At 43.6% G+C, this 19,790-nt stretch overlaps 1 protein-coding gene across 1 annotated transcript; it reads right to left on the reverse strand.

The window, feature by feature from the left end:
• Positions 1-759: 759 nt before the first annotated feature.
• On the reverse strand, positions 760-19,718 carry POLR1B (RNA polymerase I subunit B). Its single transcript, XM_032681310.1, has 15 exons — positions 19,609-19,718; positions 19,366-19,534; positions 17,193-17,339; positions 16,224-16,356; positions 15,044-15,180; positions 13,250-13,473; positions 11,481-11,652; positions 9,717-9,888; positions 8,631-8,912; positions 7,927-8,060; positions 7,326-7,496; positions 6,556-6,712; positions 4,995-5,191; positions 4,342-4,595; positions 760-2,099 (listed from the first exon to the last, which is right to left on the reverse strand). Exons 3-15 carry the CDS (start codon positions 17,310-17,312, stop codon positions 1,220-1,222), a joined length of 3,033 nt encoding a protein of 1,010 aa, XP_032537201.1. The 5' UTR covers positions 17,313-17,339; positions 19,366-19,534; positions 19,609-19,718; the 3' UTR covers positions 760-1,219.
• Positions 19,719-19,790: the final 72 nt, after the last annotated feature.

The raw sequence follows: 19,790 nt of genomic DNA on the forward strand, positions 1-19,790 counted from the left end.
CCCCGCCGCAGCTAGTACCGTCCCCGCCCCCCGCCGGTGGTACGGCCCGCCCCGCCCCACCGCTCCTTCCCGACCCCGCCATGGAGCGGGTCCCGGTCCCGGCCCCGGCCCCGGCGCCCGCCGCTTCCTTGGCCGAGGTGCTGCGGATGGTGCGGAGCGGGCGGGAGCCGCCGGGCGTGCGACGCCCCCACGCCTCGCCCACGGGGGACACCCCCACCGCCTCCCGCCTGCCGCCGCCCACCAAGCCCTGGGAGCGCCGCCCCGGCCCCGCCGGGCCCTGAGCACCACCCCCGGCCCCAGCACGGCGCTGACGGCAGGTGATGTAGAAACGTACCGAAGAACTCTTGACCAGCTCTGCCTTGCGGCGGGGGGAGGTGGAGGGGAACGGAGGGCGCCTGGGACAGGGCTGGCTGGCAGTGCGGCAGCAGCTGCCGTGCACTGAGGGGGGCACGATGAGCTCCTACCCCATGGTGTCCACGCTGCACGAGCGCGATTCAGGGTCGGAGCCAGGCTGGAAAGGCCTCTGCTTTCTTCTGCTTCAGCCAGAGACAAGCAAACCAGAAAAAAACCCCACCCAACCCCAGCACTGTGGTGCTGCACCAAGACAGATGCTGGGCTTGGCCACACCAAACACTCCCAGGACATGACTGACAGGGCAACCGTGGTTACTTGCAGTCAAGGCTGTGGCTTCCTGCAGCAGAACTTTGTGCCTTCTTCTTCGTGGGTTAAGGCACATGTATGACAATAAAGCAAAACAAAACATGTCCAATCACTTTAACACATAGCCATCATTAAGGCATAGGTTTTTCAAGGATTTTTCTTCAAAAAACTATATCTATTTTTTTGTCATTTTCAGCATCCACATTTCATGCTGTTTTATGACCTCTTCATCTCTGCAGCTTCAGCCAGCACTTAAAGGACAAAGAACCCCACCGCTCTCAACCCAGGAGCCTAGTGGGAGCAGCATATTGCTTGATTTCCATACACCACTTTTTGATAGCTAGTGAGCCTTTAGGAAATGCAGATTAACTTCAACAGAGCCATGTTTCCTCTCCACACAGCTTGGTGACCACCCCATCTCAATACAAATGTCAAATTAATCTTGCAAAAATTTGAAGAACCTGAGAACTGACTGACATAACACTTGAAACTCTCAGGGGCAAGGGCAGGATGACACATGCCTCCTCCAAGCAGCAGCACTGCTGTGCTGAGGACAAAGCTACTCCACCTTGAGCTTTGTTTTTATGTTCATGGCTGCCAGCTCTGCCACAAAGTAACGGAAGACATGGGGCACAGGGACAACTTCAATTGAGTCCACCTCGCTGCAGACTGAGCAGGAGTACCTCCTGCTGCTTGCCACAGAGGAGTAGGGCAGTTTCTCCAGCACAGGAGATGTCATGCTGCCACAGCTTGTGCACACGTAGGCAATGGAGCCATCGGAGCAGTTGAACAGGCGGTCTTGAAGCAGGAAAGATGTGCCATGAGCCAGCAGAGCATCCCGCTCCATCTCACCAAAGCGAATCCCACCTTCCACATTCCTCCCCTTGACAGGCTGGTTGGTGACAGCATCTCGGGGCCCCGTTGTTCTCACCTGGAACTTGTCGGAGACCATGTGGCGCAGGCGCTGATAGTACACCACTCCCACAAAGATCTCTGCCTCCAGCTCCAGGCCGCTGATGCCACTGTACATCTTTTCTGTCCCAAAGAAGTTATAACCTGCGCTCACTAAAGTCTCACCAAAGTATTTCAAAGCGGACTTCTTCTCTGTGAAGGTGAAGGGAGTGGCATCATAGGAGACACCATGCAGTGCTGCCGACTTCCCTGCCATGCTCTCAATCAACATTCCAATGGTCATACGGGAGGGAAAGCCATGAGGGTTGAAGAGGATGTCTGGAACCATCCCATTCTCTGTGAATGGCATATCCTCAACTGGCCAGAGCTGGCTCAGGATACCTTTCTGTCCGTGACGGCTGGCAAATTTGTCTCCAACAGTTGGATTTCGGGGAACCCTCACAGTGATACAAGCCTTCTTGAATTTCCCAGTGCCACGGTCATTACTGCATAACCTGACATTGTCTACAATGCCAACTTCCTTATTCCTGTGTAGGCGGAAAAACAATCACAGCAAAGGTGTCAGGCATCTCAATGATTTTTAGCTAGGAAAGGAAAATTAAGCAAAAAACCTTAACCACTTCATAGTTCTTATAAAATGCCTTAGGACAGCTGGGAAATTATGACCATTCTTCAAAGTACTATGCAGAGGCAAAGGTAATCAGACTGCGTAAGAATTAGGGCAAGAAAGCAATATAAGGGCATCTCACAAATGCCATTCAGCTACCACTTCCAGGTCAGTAGGTCACATGCCACCCATGATTTGAAATAAAGATCATTTAAACCTGCTTCATCTGTATCACACTTTGTATCTGAGAAACTGCATCCCAGTGTCATTTTCTTTGTGTTAAGGCACCCGTCCCTCTTCCTACCTCCAATAAATTGACACTATTTTGATGGAATACCAAAATAAAGAATCGGGTTCAGTTCTTTAGCAGAGACAAAAGTTCAGATCAGAAAGGGAAGGGAAAGTGTGAGCTTTGCCAACAAGTGCCTTGTTCAGGGGTGTGTTCCTTCTCCAGATGAGCCCTCAACCTGATATTCCATGTGCTGGGTGTCTGCTAATTGTTGTTACAGAGCTTTCAGCCCAAACTCTCCACTTATTTTGGAGACAATGGCTAAGGAATACATTTTGTCCCAAGACAAGGCTAATTTTCTCCTCTGAAGTCCTAATGAACACAGTGTTTGTGGAAGGCCTGTACGCAAGTTTAGCTCCTGTTTCAAAGCTATTATTTTGTTGTGTCCATATGCAACCAGCACAAGCCACCACCAAAAAAAAAAAAAAAAAAGAGAAAACTGTGCTTCAAGTTTCCAAAACACAGTCCCATACTAGCCACTGTGAAGAAAATTAACTCTACCCCAGCTAAAACCAGCACAGTAAGCCTCTTCCAAGTTTGTTCAAACTTTTGAAGTCAAAGGCTCTGTCCTCCCAAGCCCACACCTACGGTCCAGCAGCATAAGAGGCACTTAGGACAGCAAAGAGGACAGTAAAGAGAACTCCCTCTTAAGAGGCAAATTGGGAGCAGGAGCCAAGACTGAAAGCTGGGAGCCTCATCTCTCTGTAGAAAACTAAATAATTACCTCATCGGGATTGAGAATGAACAAAAGCTGAATGTTACAGAGGTAAAATGGCTCTCTGGATAAGGAATCTTAACTAAGGCCAGGCTAGCATGAGTGCTGGGGAGCTGGACCATGGGGTAGGAGAACCAGAAGATGAGGCTGAGCTTACAGACCTCCACATGATAATGTGCCGAGTCTCTTAGTCCTGCTCTACGACCAGATTGACTATGAGTCCACAGCAGACTCCCCAATGCAGCCAGGGCAGCATCTGTTACAGAGCAATAAACAATAGCCTTCCCAGTAATTCCAGTTACTGTGTCAGTCAAGTGCTTATCAAACTAATTTGCCTTCACAATGTGAATAATTACACAGCACCATCCCCACTCTGTCAGTGCTGTAGAGGGACACACGGACAACCTGAAGTTGTATGGACAACTGGGAGTGCAGGATGCACTTAAATACATCAGGTTTTGTCAACGTTTTTGCTTTCCTTTCCTGAAAGAATTAAAAGGATTTTAATGAAAGCCCCAGCATCCTCCTTTCTTTCAACTGAAGTTCAGAAATCTTATAAAATTTATCCCCAGAATATTCCAGGGGGAGGGAGGGGTATAGTTGACATATTTTAATATTCTGCAGAACCTGTAATGTTAATAAAAATGCTCTTTGTACCCCTAATCCTGTAACAACTTTCTTACAAGGTTTTCTGGCAAACCTCTGGGATCAGGAACTTTGTTTTTTGGTTTTTTTGTTGTTTTTTTTTTGTTTTGTTTTGTTTTGTTTGTGTTTGTTTGTTTGGTTTTTTGTTTTGGTTTTTTTTGGTGTTTCTTTGGGTTTTTTTTTAGACAGAACATCTTACGCAAATCAATCGACAAAAAGCTACGGAAAGCGACTGTGGCGTAGGCAGAGCAGCAATCCTTGGGAGACAGCAAAACACTTCTGCAAGTGCTTTCTTTTCACCCGCCTCAGATACTCCTCTTGGGATAAGTCAACTCTGCAGCACAAATTGGCTTAGAGAACAGATGTGATGCGTGAGTGGGAGTCGTCTACAGCATGAACTTCATGGTCTCTGTCAAGACACGGACACCAGGAGAAAAGGGAACACCTGGAGAAAAAGGGCCAACTGCTCTCACCACCTGGTGAGCAAAGCCAGGACAGACAAGCTGTACTTACGGATAGTGCACTGTAAAGGTCTCCCCTGTGTTGAGGTTCATGAAGCTGTAGAATGGGTCTCCGGGCTGTAGAATAGACCCAACAAAAGGAAGTCCGTCAGCATCCAGCTTCTCCATAACGTTTGGATCACCAGGCTTGATGCCAAATACTAAATTATCGCCTGCCCTGCTGGCTTTAAGGGAAAGGTCAATGCTCTCCATCTTGATAACACTTCCAAAAGCAAATCCTCTCTGCCAGGAAGATTTATTCACAATCTAAAAAGAAGAAACAAAGGCTTGTTAAAGACTTGCTAGTAACTTCAAAAAAGAAAGCATTTACAAGGTAAGTATCAGATCATTATGGAACACTGCCTTCCTAAACAAAGCCTCCCAGAAAGTCACCATTCCAAAAGGCTCAAGCCTCCTGTAACCCCAGTATTTTTCAATGCTGGAAGCTCGCTGTCTTGCACAAAGGAGCTCTGCTCTACTCCCAGTACCTCCAGCATTACCTGCCATAACAACACTTAACCAGTACGCTCCTGAATCTGCCCAAAAAGTGTGAGGACTAGCAAAGGCAGAAAGCAGGGTCTTCTCAGCTAGGTACCATCCTTCTTCCCAGTCCCTCACATCAAATTCTTTCAGAGAACAGCAGGATTTCTCCTTTTGGTAGCTTACCATTGCATCTTCCATGTCATAGCCGCTGTAGGAGATGACAGCTACGACTGAATTGGTGCCGACTGGGTAGCTGTCCATACCATAATAGTCATACATGCTGGGCCGCACCAGAGGGCTCTGGGGGGTGTGAAGGTGGTACAGCTTGTTATCTGAGCGATCCTTGTAGTTATAAACTGGAAACCCCATGGTTTGCTTTCCTACAAGGAAGGTAGGAAAGGAGGAGGAAAGAAACTTGTATTTATTCAGGATCAATTCAAAATTAATGTACATTTCATCCTCCATGTATCTTGTTAAGAAAAAAGGTGGAAATACTTAAACTTTAGAGGGATTATCAATCTTAAACCCCTTGGAATTTAGTAACTGCCCTAAGCCCAGCTATAAATTTTCTATGAACCACAATACTCAATTCCTTTCATAGCATTTTATAAGGACTATTTTTAATTTTGTTTTATTTTCTGCAATTTCAAAATCCCCACTATAGTTGGTGTGGTGGTTTTGGTTTTGCTTAGTTGGGGATATTTTTTTGTTTGTGGTTTGGTTTGTTTTTTTGAGGGGTGTGTCTGTGTCTTCTCCCCAGGGTTTCCCATAGTGAGGCACATGTTAAATATTTCCAGGTCAAAAAGCATTTGCTCCTGCAGTATAAATATAATGGCGAGGAAAGAGTTTTAAACATAGTCACATTGGTACTTTCAGGAAAGTAAGAGAAACTGGTTGTGTTTTAAGGACATCTTTCTAATATTAGCATTAGAAATTCAATATACTAGAGGTGTTAATGAGGTAAATGAGACCTGCTCTCCTCAAGTCCCTACCCACACACTTTCTCTTAGCCTTTTTTTCAATAAGCTTCTTGCAAATCAGCTGATTGAAACCCCACTACATACCCTACCCCAGCTTCTTTCAGACAACCAAATAAATCCATTTAAATCTTTGTCAAGTAGTTTTCAGAAAACCCCCACTCTGTTGCCACAGTGCTGTATTACTCCCTTGCAACAGATGCCCAGCAAATGTCCTCTCAACAGCTGCGGTGTTGTGACAGCTGTCACTCTTGAGAAAAGGTGACAAGGAAACCTCACCCTAAGTACTGCAGAGCACCTACTGCAGGCACCAGTCAGAAGCAGGCTACCCATCAGCTGTGGGGACAGGAGGACTGTTGGCAGCACAGCTGTCAGACACTAACATCACCAAACAGCTGCTGCAGTACTCTTTGCTTCTCCATATGATCAACAACAACAAAGAAAACGTTTAAGAAAAATAGTCTAAGAATAAACTAAACTAATAGTTTAAGAAAAACTACACAAAACTTACTAAAGGCTTAAGGAAGGCAACATGAGTGCAACAACTTAGGACTACCCACTGGAAGGCAGCTAAGATGACTAACTTGACTTCATTTGCTTTGCTATGAAAAAAATGGCTGTTCATCAACCTTAATCCTGAAACAATGTCTGGGAAGAGCTGTTATTTTGGTATGTGGGAAGACACACTGGAATAGACATGTGAGAGGGTTTTTTTCTACCCTCTTCCTTGCCCAGAGACTTGTGGCAGTGAGTACTATAGCACTTACCCATCTGGCACTGGTACATGTTTCGTGGACTTTGGTTGTGGTCGGAGAAGGGAATGAGGTTGGCCACCACACTCAAAATGCTGTGAGGGAAGAGCTCCTGGTGAGTGGTCACTCCAGGCACCACCTCTGACTCCAGCGAGGCCACGTTCATGAAGATCTGCAAGCATTGAATTGGACAATGGTTGTTCACTTCCTTCTTTTAAAGGGAAGGAAGCAAGACAAAGCTGTCTCCAATGGCTTTTTATCCATTTCATTTTTAGGTGCGGTCGTTGTTTGCACCTTAGTGTATTAGCAGGCGAGAAAAATCAGACAGCTATTAAACTACCGATCAACAATCACAGACTAGATGCAAGGAAAGAAAGACTGGAAATACAGAACTGCAGTAACTTGCCCTCCTTTCTGTCTCCCATATTAAATGTTCCAAATTGGCAAGCTTCCCAGCAATCCCCTGTGTGGCTGCCCATGAGCAATTTGGAGAACACGATGTAACACAAGGTGGCACAGTACACACAAGACAGCAATTCTTCACCTCTAAAGCTTCACAAAATTAATACTGACAGCAAATTTCAAGATCTCAAAACGATCTCTACAGTCCATCCAAGACATTTACCAGAAACCAATTAGCAGAAGGTGACAAAAACCTTTTGCCACCTATTCTAGCCCTTCAACACAAGCTCCCTATGCCCCATCCTCAGCTCCTTTCGTTAATATTTTCCAAACCCATTTTTGATGCCAGAAAACTCTGTAACACAGAAATATGCAAACCTGACCTGTTCCAGAGTACCAATCCATTCATTCTTTCCATAGAACAGGTTTCTGACAGGCCGCACCATCCGGCAAGGGGTAGTAAAAATGAACAATCCAGGATACAGACTGGGTTTTCCCGTCATTGGGATAAGGACCACTTCTGCCCGTCCAGGAAATCTTTTCTCTTGTGTTATCTGAGCAAAGAAATACCAATTTGGAAACACAAACCAGCACTGGTTTAGTTAAACTGCATCCAGCACATTACACTATGAAAATGTCAATCACAGGTGCAGCCACTAATAAAAAACAAGAAAAGACCTTAAAAATACTTTTAGAAAAATCTCCACCAAGAAAAGGACAGAATATGTCTATCTTTTTTTTCCAAGAAAAAATAGTTTGTTTTAAAAATTATGACTTCATAAACCAAGAGATGAAACATATGGATACAGAAAAGCAAAACAGAAAGGCCCACCCCAATACCAATATACAGCCAAAGATAACTTATTGGGTCAGATTAAAAAAAATAAACAAATACATGGAAGACTAAAAAGTTCCAAACATATCTATTTTTGACCACTGCATATTGAGGATGTTTAGCTAAGAAACATTTAAAGCAAGAACAACCTTGAAACGGCGTAAGGTTTCTGCAATCTCAGGAGCCAGCTCTCCCTCTACCCAGCCCACCACAGAGCCATCCAACACAACTCTGTAGCACTCTGCATAAGGCTTGCTTGGAGTTGCATCAATGGGGGTGACACCTGTGAGAAGGGGAGGTTGACAGAAGGAACAGCCAAAAGAGCAAACAAAACACAGAAGTTATTTCAGCACAAAGTCTCAATCTGCGCCAAAAAGCTTTCTGAGACAGCAAAAAATTCAGGACAGAGCTGTAGAGTATTTATTGGAAAATACAAAACATTCACAACTAAGAATGCCATTCTCCTCCCCATTTTCCCAATTGAAATAAGGATTCCCATTATCGTGGCAATCACAGGTGTGCTGCAGTTCAATTCAAGTCACCAGGAGCATCACAAAGCTCCTGCTTAGTCCAGTTTCCTAGACCTTGTACTGTGCAATTCTTTGTGCTTCAATGAAGATCTTCACTCTACAGCACACAGCTAAGAGACACTTATGTTGAACTTTACACTCTCCAAAAGGCTGACAGGCCTACCACTAAGCAAAAGCATGGTAAGTACAGGTTCAACTTGATTTCACCTTCTTAACTGTGTGCTGTGATTCTGTGTGGAGAACCTTTCCCAGACAGGTGTTTGCAGGGCAGTGAGGTAAAAAGGAAGACTACTTAATTAAATGATCAAGCCAGTAAAACATACCTAGGGAACATAACAAAGGTGGAATGTCTGTCACGGGCACCATCTCTGTCACTATTTCACACACAGCTGTCATGTGGTTCATCAGACCACAGGGTTCTCCATCTGGGGTGTCCACAGGGCACAGGAATCCCCAGGATTCGGGCAGCAGCTTGCGCACAGTTGTAGTTCTCATCTGGGAAAACGCTGCCCCTCTGTGTATGCAGCGGAAGTGGGAAAGGTAGCGGATGAAATTCAGCTTGTCCCCCACCACACAGAGACCACTGTCCTGTAACATGCCCAGGCCTTGGGAACAAAGTTGAGATATCTGTCAGAATGTCATCCAGCTTTAACAAATGCAGTATGATATTACAAGGCAGTTTTTTATTTTTCACTGACAAGCCCTAAAGATGCTCACTGTGGATCCTAACAAGAGAGGCACAGGTACACACACAACTAAGTGACCCAAGAGAGACCTAGAGACTTTAAATTCCAAGCTATTGCTTAAAATCCAGTTCCTTTCACAAACATATGAAAGTAATTCCCAGTGAAGCGACCAGGAATTTGCAGCTGGTACATTTTACCAAAATTCTGCAGCCTTTTTTAATCTAATTTCATTTTCTAGTGGCACTCCATTACAAGAGTACAACCTTGTCATACTAGACATTTCAGGGAAGCATCAGATAAATTTGAAATATACTAGTGAAGCAGTTTCTTTCCACTTAAGCTCACATGACTCAGGACGCAGTTCTGGTTAACAAATGCCCCTTCTTTGTCTTACATTGCACCTTCTAAGTTAGAAGAAATAACCTTTGGGGAAACAAATCAAAATACAGTTGCTGTATTAGACAATGCTAAATTTTGTTTCAACTATTTATGTGGATAGAGTTTGCTTTAATAACTAACCTGTTTTTATACCATGCACAATGCCTATGCCTGAGGAGAAATCCTGCTTTTTCCTCAACTGTATCTTTCCTCAAACCCCTTCCACTAATTCAGTTACAGTGTACAATGTCTGCCTACAAGCAGTTAAGAGCTCAGTTTTATGCTGTTCCTCATTCTGTCAATACAGGAAAAAATAAAAAAGGCTTCCTAAGCCTGCAGATTTACCGGTTTTAGATCGTAGATTGCCAGTTGCAAGAAGATATTCAAATGGTTTGGTGAAGTCTGGTGCCAGACTGAATGCCTTCACCAAGCTGTCTGTGTTTAGGCTGATATCTGCTTTTTCCGTTCTTTTCTCCAAAACAAACTTAACAGACTGCAACCAGGTTTCAAGCCTCTCCTAGAGTTTAAAGGGAGAGATTTAAATTTAAAACAGGAAAATAAAGGCTCATATTAGAACCTCATCCTCAGTTGCACACGCTACAGAAGTCCTCTGAAATCAGCCAGAATGGACAACTTTTAAGGAAATGACAGTTTTCCAGCCTTATTTCCCACACTGACTTCATTCTATCAAAACGCTGATGGTACTATGTCAACACAGAACTGCAAGGAAGACACCCACCCAACAGCTTAGTAATCGCTTCCATCCAGACTGGTGATGAGTCTGACAAATGCAGTACAATAACAGAATTCCATAAAGCACAGACAAAATCTGAAAAAGAAACTGTACGTATAACCTGACCACAAGAACAACTCTGCTAAATACAGTGACAAAGCAAAAAAATGTTTAGATGCACAAACTCGAAAGCCGTGGGAATACAATATTTAAATGTTGCTGAGACAATCAGAGACAGTGGACTGGATTTCTATTTTATCTGTAATTTAATCACTACTGTGATTGTAGATAGCAAAGAAATTGGGAAAAATACATGAGACATCCATCAGTGCTTTGAATTCTTGGTGAAAAGCCACTGTATACACTGTACATGGTATAACTTAGACTACTTAGGATCTTTGAATTCAAAAAAGGGGCTGTTAACTCACTCTCCTGCTGATCTGACAGGGCTAGGCAGGAAAGCAACTTTTTCTAGTTCCTGGTGGTTGTTCCATATAGCACTAAAACGCTTCCCCAAACTCACTTTCAAACCACTCAAGTAGTAGAGAGGTTTTAATAGGCTTTCAACAAAACAATGCTAAAGAAAATTTGGGCTAAAGGGGAGAAGAAAGATTAAAGTACAGATATCTAATAACTCAAGGAAGTATCTTTAGCTGGGGATGAGAACTGCTATTCCACAATGAGCTTCATGGGATAATCAAGCTTCTGAACTGGACTGATTTCCTCACTGCATCCTAAAATGACGTATCCCTAGAAATACTCTGAATTCATACTGAATTGGAATAAGTATGTATAGTAATTGTATAGTAATAAGTTAATTGTGTAAGTCAGAAGCATGCTATCAACTTTCTGATCCATAAAATAATTTAAAGATGTGAGAGCAACGATAACATCACGAATAATCACTTTTGAAAGGTGAGGGAGGCTGGGGCTGCTTATTTTCTTGCACATTTGCCATGTGAAAAAGCAGCAATGCTACAAGGCAGATCATAACCACTCCCATATCAACCGATACAACATAAAAATGCTGTTTCAACACACTCTTCAAACACCAGAAGGATGAGTATTCCTCCTTCCTCAGACTCCCCACCCTGAATGGGGCGCTTCAATTTGCTCTGGTATGCTATGAAGCTCTTTATTCCAGGTTTTGTATAGGCTTTTCTTCAGCATATTTAGTACCCCATATCGAGAGAGCCAAGCCTTCCTCAACTGTGCTGCCTGATAACATTACATCCAGAACTGTCTCATCCTTCACAGCATATCCAGGCTCCCTGCTCTTCAGTCTGGCTCCTGCACTTCTCCTGACCCCATGGTCACTGTGGGGTCTGGACTGGATGGCTGCTACATTTACAGGCTTAAATCCTTTAAGACCTTACCTTTAAGAACATAAGGAAAAGCTGTCCTGGGGTAAGAACCTCTTGATTCATGATACTATCTGGATTATCCTCCATGCATTCCCCTTTGGCAAAAGCATACAGCTTCCGGGTCATCATACAGAGCAGGTAGAACTTTTCAGTTCTATTTGTCAGGTGAATGCAGATACACTTGCTGAAGGAAGAGAAAGAAGGAGGACAACTAACATCATCTCTTTATGCTAGCAGTTCTTCAAGTTTCTTCTAAATAATCATAAACCAATTTTTTTTGGATAAAAAGCCTAACAAGGCACAAGCTTCTGCAGTTGCCCTTTGTGAAATGAAAATTCCAATAAATAATAATAAAAATAATAACAACAACCCAGAAACTGAGCTGAAAAATTATCAACTTGTCATTTTAAGGGTCTAGTTTTGTCAAGGATATACCTTAAAAGAAGCTGAACCTTGTGAAAGATTGATTTTACAAGCTCTCATGTTAGACATCCTTATAAGCATACAGTTTATGTAAACAGCTATTTGATTTGGGGCCAGCCAACAAACGAGGTTTGTGTTGTTTTACAGTAGCTATGACACCGATCATACACACACACACATCCACATACATGCACCCCACCCCAAACCTGAGCTGGAAACTAGTAGTAAACCACAAAATATTTCTGTTAACGCTACCAGTGTCCTGCCAAATCTCCACTGTTATCAATCCACACGTGGAAAACTGCCGGCTGAGCAACACTAGCACAAACAAAAAGGAAAGCCACACCTAATTCCCACTAGAGCAGGTCAAATGCTTTCCAAGACACTTAAGGTCACTTGCTCTTCAAGACACAAGTGCAACAGCCTTCCATCAGCACTCATAGGATTTTTTTTTTGGCTTTTCAATTCTGATTGATATTCCCCTTGACCAAAGCCTTCACTTCACAACTTCACTGCAAAGCAAGACAAAACTCAGAAAGCAGGTTCTGTCCAGGTAAGTTACTGTTCTGTCTTATTATACATAGGGTACAACCCAATTCATGGTTTCACTGTTCCTCCTCTTCCATCTCCTCAGCTGAGGTAAATAAGGTGTACAGACCATATCAGAGAAAAAAAAAAAACACCTCAGAGGAAAAACCAAAACCCAAACAAATCACCCAATAGAATATTTACCTATTTACAAGTACTCAAGGACTTGGGTATCCCAAACGATCCTTTTCATGTGCTAAAAAGACTCTCAAAGAGCAAACACCTACTTTACCAGAAAAATATTTAGCTGAACACCTGTCACAGTGACAGTCTCAAAAGCAATTTTTCCATTGCTTTCTAACTTATTTCATGGAAGAAGCAAGATTTTAAAGCACCTATTTTATTCCATTTTAAAAGATAAAAATTATTCATAGCTGAAGGCGATTGTGTGAAACTGATAACAATCTGCAGTATTTCTGTTCAACATATGGAACCTCAAGCAGTCACAGACCTAGCTTTAACCTTCTCTTCCTCAATATTTATGTTTTTCATCACTTACATCAAATAACAACTGATACCCTCTCCTGAAACCATTTTGGGAATACCTGTGTTGATCCATTAAAATACACAATTCTGAACACCACAAATACATGTAGATCATCATAATATCCTGGAATCCCATCAAAAACTGGCCACTGGTTATTGTTTTATAAACACATGTGAAAAATCAAAATAAAGGGTGATGTAACATGGCAGAGTACTCTTACATCTGCCTATAAATTCAATACAGTAACACTGCATCACACACTCCTACACGCATATATAGATACCTCAAAATGAAATCTGCAGCCTGTTCATTGCTGTACCACTCAGGAAGGCTGAGTTTTATTCTGAAGCTCTTTCCCAGGTATTCGAGGACATTTTGCTGTGTCAAACAGCCCGCGTCCACCACTGCTCTCATCATCTCAGTAACGCAGTTCACAAAAAAGGTGTCATCTTCCTTTCCTTTGACCAGCTCTTCAAAAATCTGGTAGTCTGGAAAATTAACTAATGCCTGAAAGAAGTGTATCAGATCAGAAAAATAAGATCACAGCATCTGTCTATAAAATACAGCTGAAGAACTAAGGCACCCCATAATTTAGGGTTTCAGTCCTCTGGAAATGCCCTTCCACAATGCAAACTGAAAAATGCTGTGGAGTTGAGGTGAGTAATGCAGGGGATGTTCATACCCTGATAATGATCACAAGTATTCCCAATACAAGGAGTGGTTATTTAAGGAAAATAATAAAACCTCCAAACTTGCACACTCTAAATTAAAGGTCTTCTTTCGTTTAGGTAATATCTTTACAGAACAAGCTCACTTAGAAACATGAATTTAACTCACCTCTGCCTAAAGCCACTATTTATTCTCATGCGAACCAAAGGGCAATTCAGCCTTTTGATGAAGGCTGTTGGAACCAATCCACTTCATTTTCAGCACTTCATTCACATACTAAAGCTCATATTTAAATCCAACATTCTTGTTTTTATAATGGCTTCCTACTTGTTTTTATACATTAGGGTTAAGCAAATAACCTGTTTCACCAATGACTTCTGTATTTACTGACACATGTGCCTCATCCTCAAGTAAACAATTTGTAGGTAGGGTTCAAAAAGTTCAGGAAAAATTGAAGGCCACATGAAAAAGACACTAAGGCAGATTTCTTTATAAAAGGGGACAATTTAAGCTCAGTTCTGCTGCTTGGTTATCATGATATACACAATTTGGAAGAAGCCAAAGCATATGCTGCCTCTTGTCTAACAGAGAGCACTGGGATGATTATACAGCAAGAAGAAACCAGAATTACAGCTGGAACAGAAGCGTAGTGGAGCCACTTTTGTTGAAATGAAGATAAAATTTGTTGAAAGTTGAAAGAAGATACAAATTCAGTGATGCCATTTTACATGATGCTTCCATCATGTAGTGTCACAGGTCTCTGATTTGCTCTAAGGCTTTGCTGCTGTAGATAAAATACACAGCTGCAGTACTCTGCCTGTGTTACTAGAGAAAGCATGCTTGTAGGGAAGAATTTTAGAAGTCTTGGCTCAAGGAAAACTTCTGCCTGCTATTGAAACAACAGTTTACATCTATCAAAGGTACTCAAATAGATCCTTCCAGATCTTCACTGCTTTCAGTTCCAACCAGAAAAAGCATTTTATTTTTCTTCTTAAAAAAGGAAGCCAGTTCACCGGTTTACTTTTACATGGGACAACCTGACTTTAATGTTGTTCACTCACTGAACATTCAGCTGCCATTCTGTTTTAAAAAGATTCCTGAGATCTGTCACAGTAAGTGGCAAACTTTCCACAAGCTCTCCATCCAGACCATTTATTAGCAAAAAACCATGAAACCCTTGTGTGACTCTCCCCTCCTCACTTGCCCCTGTAGACACTTCCTCTGCTGCAGATGAGTGTTACAATACAGACATAGACTCAGTTTGGACTACTGTTTTCCAATCAGAATATGAAAGAGGACTGAAAATACTTAAAATGGAATTAGCTTCTTCTCATTACTTAAAATAAAAATGCTTTGCATAACTTCTGTATTTATTCAACATAGAAAGCACAAGCATTCAACTGCTTACCTTCAGAGCAAATCCCAAGGGGAGGAAGAACAACTCTTTCTGAAAAATGAAATTCACCATGACACAGCCATTTTCCAAGTAGTGAAGGTTCATATTTATTGCAGTGTGCTCATCTTTAACACAGTGCATCACTACTCCTGCAAAAACAACAAGAGTGAGCTGTACAAAACTGGCTGCATCACTGTGACGTGTCTGAGCAGGTATGAGACAATTCATGGGAGAAACTTTGCTACTTGATGACTGAGACAAGGCAGATCTACACAAGGTAGATCACTCACTTCAGCATCAGTGGGCCAGTTCAAATAAACACACCAGGTCAATTCAGTTCTCAGCAGAGCAGGGTGATGTTTCAGAACAGCCAGCACACTTGCTGAGAGGCTTGGAAGATACACGAAGTTTTTAAAGAAAAGAAAGACCCAAGCCTCAATTATTCTGTCTGTAACCTTTGGCTATAAGATAGAGCAACACACAAGTATTCTCCCTTATTGCACTCTGGGTCATGTTTTCACATCTCTGTGTTTGGGTGGTAGTGCTGAAGCAGTGTTCCCTGGTCCTGTCCCATGCCATTCACCGCAGGACAAAATAAAATAAAACAAAGAGGACCATTTAATCTAGCACTGCCTTCCTTGAAATAAACTAGGGTGGAACTACAGTGTATGTTCAAGCACCACGGTCCAGTCAAATCAGCAGCTGGTAACACCCGAGTTTAAAATCCCATTTAAAATTTTCTGGCTTAATTCTGTTTTAAACTGGTTTTGCTGAGTATACATACCAAAGGTAGGGGACAGCCAAGAACCTAGTTACTCTGCTTCATGTAAACTAAATATGCCACCCCAAAGGACAAATAAACAAAATCAATGAAACAAGTTCAGTGGTTTACACTGACTTGTACTGAAGACAGGGTTTTGGCTGCACCCTCCATGAAACAAAAGGTGACACACACTGCAAGCCCTGGAATATAATCTCCTCATTCTGCATGGGCAGCTCAAACAGCTCCCACAGGGTAAGCACCTGCCTCGTGCTTGTACTGTTTGCCCTTTATTTTTATGTGTAGTAAAAAATATAAACACTATGCAAGAGCTACAACAAAACAAACTACCAAAATTCAGCTATAGATGGTCACTCCTGTTTGTCATCAAGTAGTTATTACCAGGATGCTGCAGGGAACTGTTCAGCTTACCATACTCTGTGAAACCAGGGCCTCTGTTTTTCCATTTGTGTCTTGTCATTGCAAGAGGGAAATTTCGCCTGGTCATAATCAGCATCCTAATAACTTTTTCTAAGCCATTAATTATAAAGTAGCCTCCCATTTCCTGGCAGGAGAAAAAAAATATTTTAATGTCCTTAGAAACTCAGAACTGGTATTTTAAGTAAAAGAAAAAAATGCCTGTATTATACAGTAAAAACAAACATTTCACGTTTTAACCAGGAAACACATAGCAAGACATGTTTCAGCACTACTTTTGGAAAGGCTGCACTCCTTACTAGTGACTTATGCAGTCTAAATGTAGCACAGAGTGCAAGGAAAGGGATGCATGTTCCACAATTTAGAGGAAGAAAAACATCCCAAAAACCCTTGTGGTCAACTGAACATCTTTGAAGAGCTAACATTAATTTTTTAAAATAAATGTTCTGAAGTTCTCATTTTGAGTTTATAAACCAGAGGGATTTTCAGAGCAAAACATCTCTATCTGGTCACCTACAAGCTTATTTTTCTGATTTTTTTTTTGTAGTTTGATCACTCATTTCGTGAGTGCAAAATGGAGCACTAAATAGCAGCAATTACAGACAGCTGACATGCTACTGGGGGGACGAGGAAAAAGGTGCAAAAGACAACTGGGAATGAAAATGTCTTTCAGTGCCTGCTCTCCAAATCTTTGTCTCCACAGAGGCCCCCTCACAGCACCCTCAGTTGCTCGGCAGCAGTTGAGAGGTATCGGCACCGCACAGATCCCTGTATTCAACAACAGCCGTGACTGCAAATTTTTCAAGCTGCTTCATGGAACCACCATAATCAAGGTTCGTACAGAGAAAACAGCACGTCAAACTTGAAACAAAATATAAACGCTCAAGACCTGGGAAGAGAAGCTGGCCTGACAGACTGCTCAGATGAAATACAGATTTTCCTGATCCACAAAATCTTGGTTACCTCTTCCTCCTCATGGTGCTGCATGAGCTCTTGTGGAGAAAGACTATAGAGGTTGCACAATTTGGACTTCACCATGATTGGAATATACCCTAAGGGCTGTTTGATAGTCCCTTGTGGCATGCCATTTACTGACCAGCTGATGTCAGCCTGAAACGATACAACATGAACAGTAAGCAAATTAAGTTGCCCTTTTAATATTTTCTGCCTTATTAATTGTATATTTCATATAACCATAGGTTTCTACCACAGTTTAGCAGACTTCTATCACTGTAAAATGGTAGTAATAATAAAAAGCAGAACTAGTAGACACATGCATAAAGATTACACTCTGGAAAACAGTCAACATGGGTTTACAGAAGAAAATCATACAAGTCTAGAGCTAGGTAAACAAGCTGCTAGGTGAGTAAACAAGGTTGGTATTGTCTACTTTGCCTTTCAGACTCTTCAACACAGCAGCCTAAGTAAAAAAAGGCAGCCATGGGATAGGAAAGGAAACCTCAGAAGTTAACAGTTAAAAGAAGAAAACAGTAAGTGCTCAGTAAAGCACATCCACACTACAACCTGCAGAGACCTTTCTTAAGACTTCTTCACATAGCATGCTCAAGAGTGATCTGAAAAGTGAGAAAGAAAAGCATGTGGGAAAGAAAATTTATTAACAAGATCTGGCAGTGGGTCGGTCTGCAGAAGAACTGTGGGAGCAAACAATCCTAACTTTATATGCAAAATGAGAGGCTTTAAAAGAGGAAAGAAACACTGGCACTGCAATACAAGAACATTGGTTCAACACCTGGCAACAGCTAAAGAGAGTAAATTGAGTCTTAGAAATTACTAGGAAAGGGAAATGAAATGTTACTGTGCCTCTTTAAATCCACGGTGCAGCCTTACAGACAGACTGCTGCACAGTTCCAGTCTGTATCTTAAACAATGACTACAGGTATAAAGTGGCTCCCGTGTAAGTATGAGCAGCTGCTCAGCAGACTATGGCTCACTTCTCACCTTGGGGAGGTGAGAACTGCAGGATGAAACTGAGGAGAGGGATACATGCTTAAAGCAGCACAGTGGAAACAGGGAATGATTACTCACTGCTTGCTGCTGTGTATAGGCAGAGAGTGGGAGAGACCAACCTGTCCCAGCACATGGCAATGTCTTTTCATGCAAGCACAGCAAAACTGTCTGTCCAACTGCTCCAAACATCCCCCAAATGATTAAACAGGTAACAATGGAAACAAAAGACATGGGAAATAATTCAGGGGTGAAAGATAAAAGCATCTCTAGCTCATGAAAATCTAAGATCCACTGGGAATACAGCTGTGAATAACCTGCAACTGCCCCATTTTCATGTTCAAGTAAGATACTGCACTTAAGAGTGGCTTTTAGCATGTAAGGTGTAAGGTTCTGGACAAATTAAAAACCTAAAAAGCTAAGATTCCAAACAAGCATTCCCTTGTACCAGGTGCTTCATGTAAGCAATCAGCTCAGACACAATTACACAATTTTAACAGAAAACAGCAATGTGAAATCTTTTCATAGTGCAAAGGAAAATATCTGCTGGGCATGATTCCTCTCTAGGCAAATTTCAGAGCAATTCAGAAAAACGATGAACATGTGAACAAGAAGATTTATAGGTCTGGACTTCTGTATGGGAGCAACGCTGCTTTTGGAACCTGGATTCGTGCAGAAACAAGATTTGGATGATCAGCCTGGGATGACACGGGTCTCCATCCAAGGTCTTCCGAAATGACAGGCTGCTAGCAAGGTAAATGTGACAACAGCGTGGAGAACTTGGCTAGGGTGACATGGGCTAAGGGCAGCAGGGCCAGGACCACGACAAGCTTGGCGTGTGCGGAAGTTTGTATGGTGAGCCCGCACATCAACACGCCCACGTATCATCAACACCCCAGACCCCACGCGGGGCAGCGCTCTCTGAAACGCTCTCAGCGCTCTCCCCGTGGGACCTGCGAACCGGGAAGGCGCCTTTAACTACAGCACAAGGCTCAACCGGCTCCGCCCTCGGGGGCGTGAGGCCGCCCCGCCGGACGGGGACACGCGTGCTCGCGGCTCACCCGGCTCCGCTCCCCGCCTGTGCCGGACCTGCGGGCGGGACCGGGACACGCGCCGCCGGACGGGGACACGCGTGTGCGGAGCGAGCGGGCGGTGGGACGCGGGCACTTACGGTGATCCTGCCGCGGTAGGTGCTGCGGAGCCCGCGGCACTCGGCGGGGTACACCCTCCTCTCCTGGCAGACCGTCCCGGCCGGCACGGCGGGGGGGGGCGATGGACACGCCGACCAGCGCCAGCAACACCCGGCTGTCCTTCAGCGCGAACTCCACCGGGGGCACATCCTGCAACGGCACCGGGTCAGCGCGGCGGGGGCAGGGCAGGGCGCGGACCAGCCGCCCCCCGCCGCCCCACGAACCTGCACGGCGCGGTACACGCCCTCGCTGACGGCGTAGTTGAAGGACTCGATGTGGGCGGTGGTGAGGTCGCGCCGGGCCCTCCCGCGCCCCGGCGGCCGCAGCCGGTGCGGGTCCCGCGCGGGTCCCGCCATTGCCACCTCAGGGAACCACCCGGGAAGCGGCGCGTGCCAGACCCCGCCGC

The sequence above is a fragment of the Chiroxiphia lanceolata genome, chromosome 3, assembly GCF_009829145.1.
Source record: "Chiroxiphia lanceolata isolate bChiLan1 chromosome 3, bChiLan1.pri, whole genome shotgun sequence".
Classification (NCBI taxonomy): domain Eukaryota; kingdom Metazoa; phylum Chordata; class Aves; order Passeriformes; family Pipridae; genus Chiroxiphia; species Chiroxiphia lanceolata.

What these genes read in the sequence shown, in the direction of transcription:
- POLR1B (XM_032681310.1), bottom strand. Translation starts at nt 17,312, where the DNA reads ATGCCACAAGGGACTATCAAACAGCCCTTAGGGTATATTCCAATCATG. An exon ending in CCTTGGGATTTGCTCTGAAG is followed by an intron (nt 13,474 to 15,043) that starts GTAAGCAGTTGA and finishes CACTTCTTTCAG; the next exon opens with GCATTAGTTAATTTTCCAGA. An exon ending in ATGACATGGAAGATGCAATG is followed by an intron (nt 4,596 to 4,994) that starts GTAAGCTACCAA and finishes TCTTCTTTTTAG; the next exon opens with ATTGTGAATAAATCTTCCTG.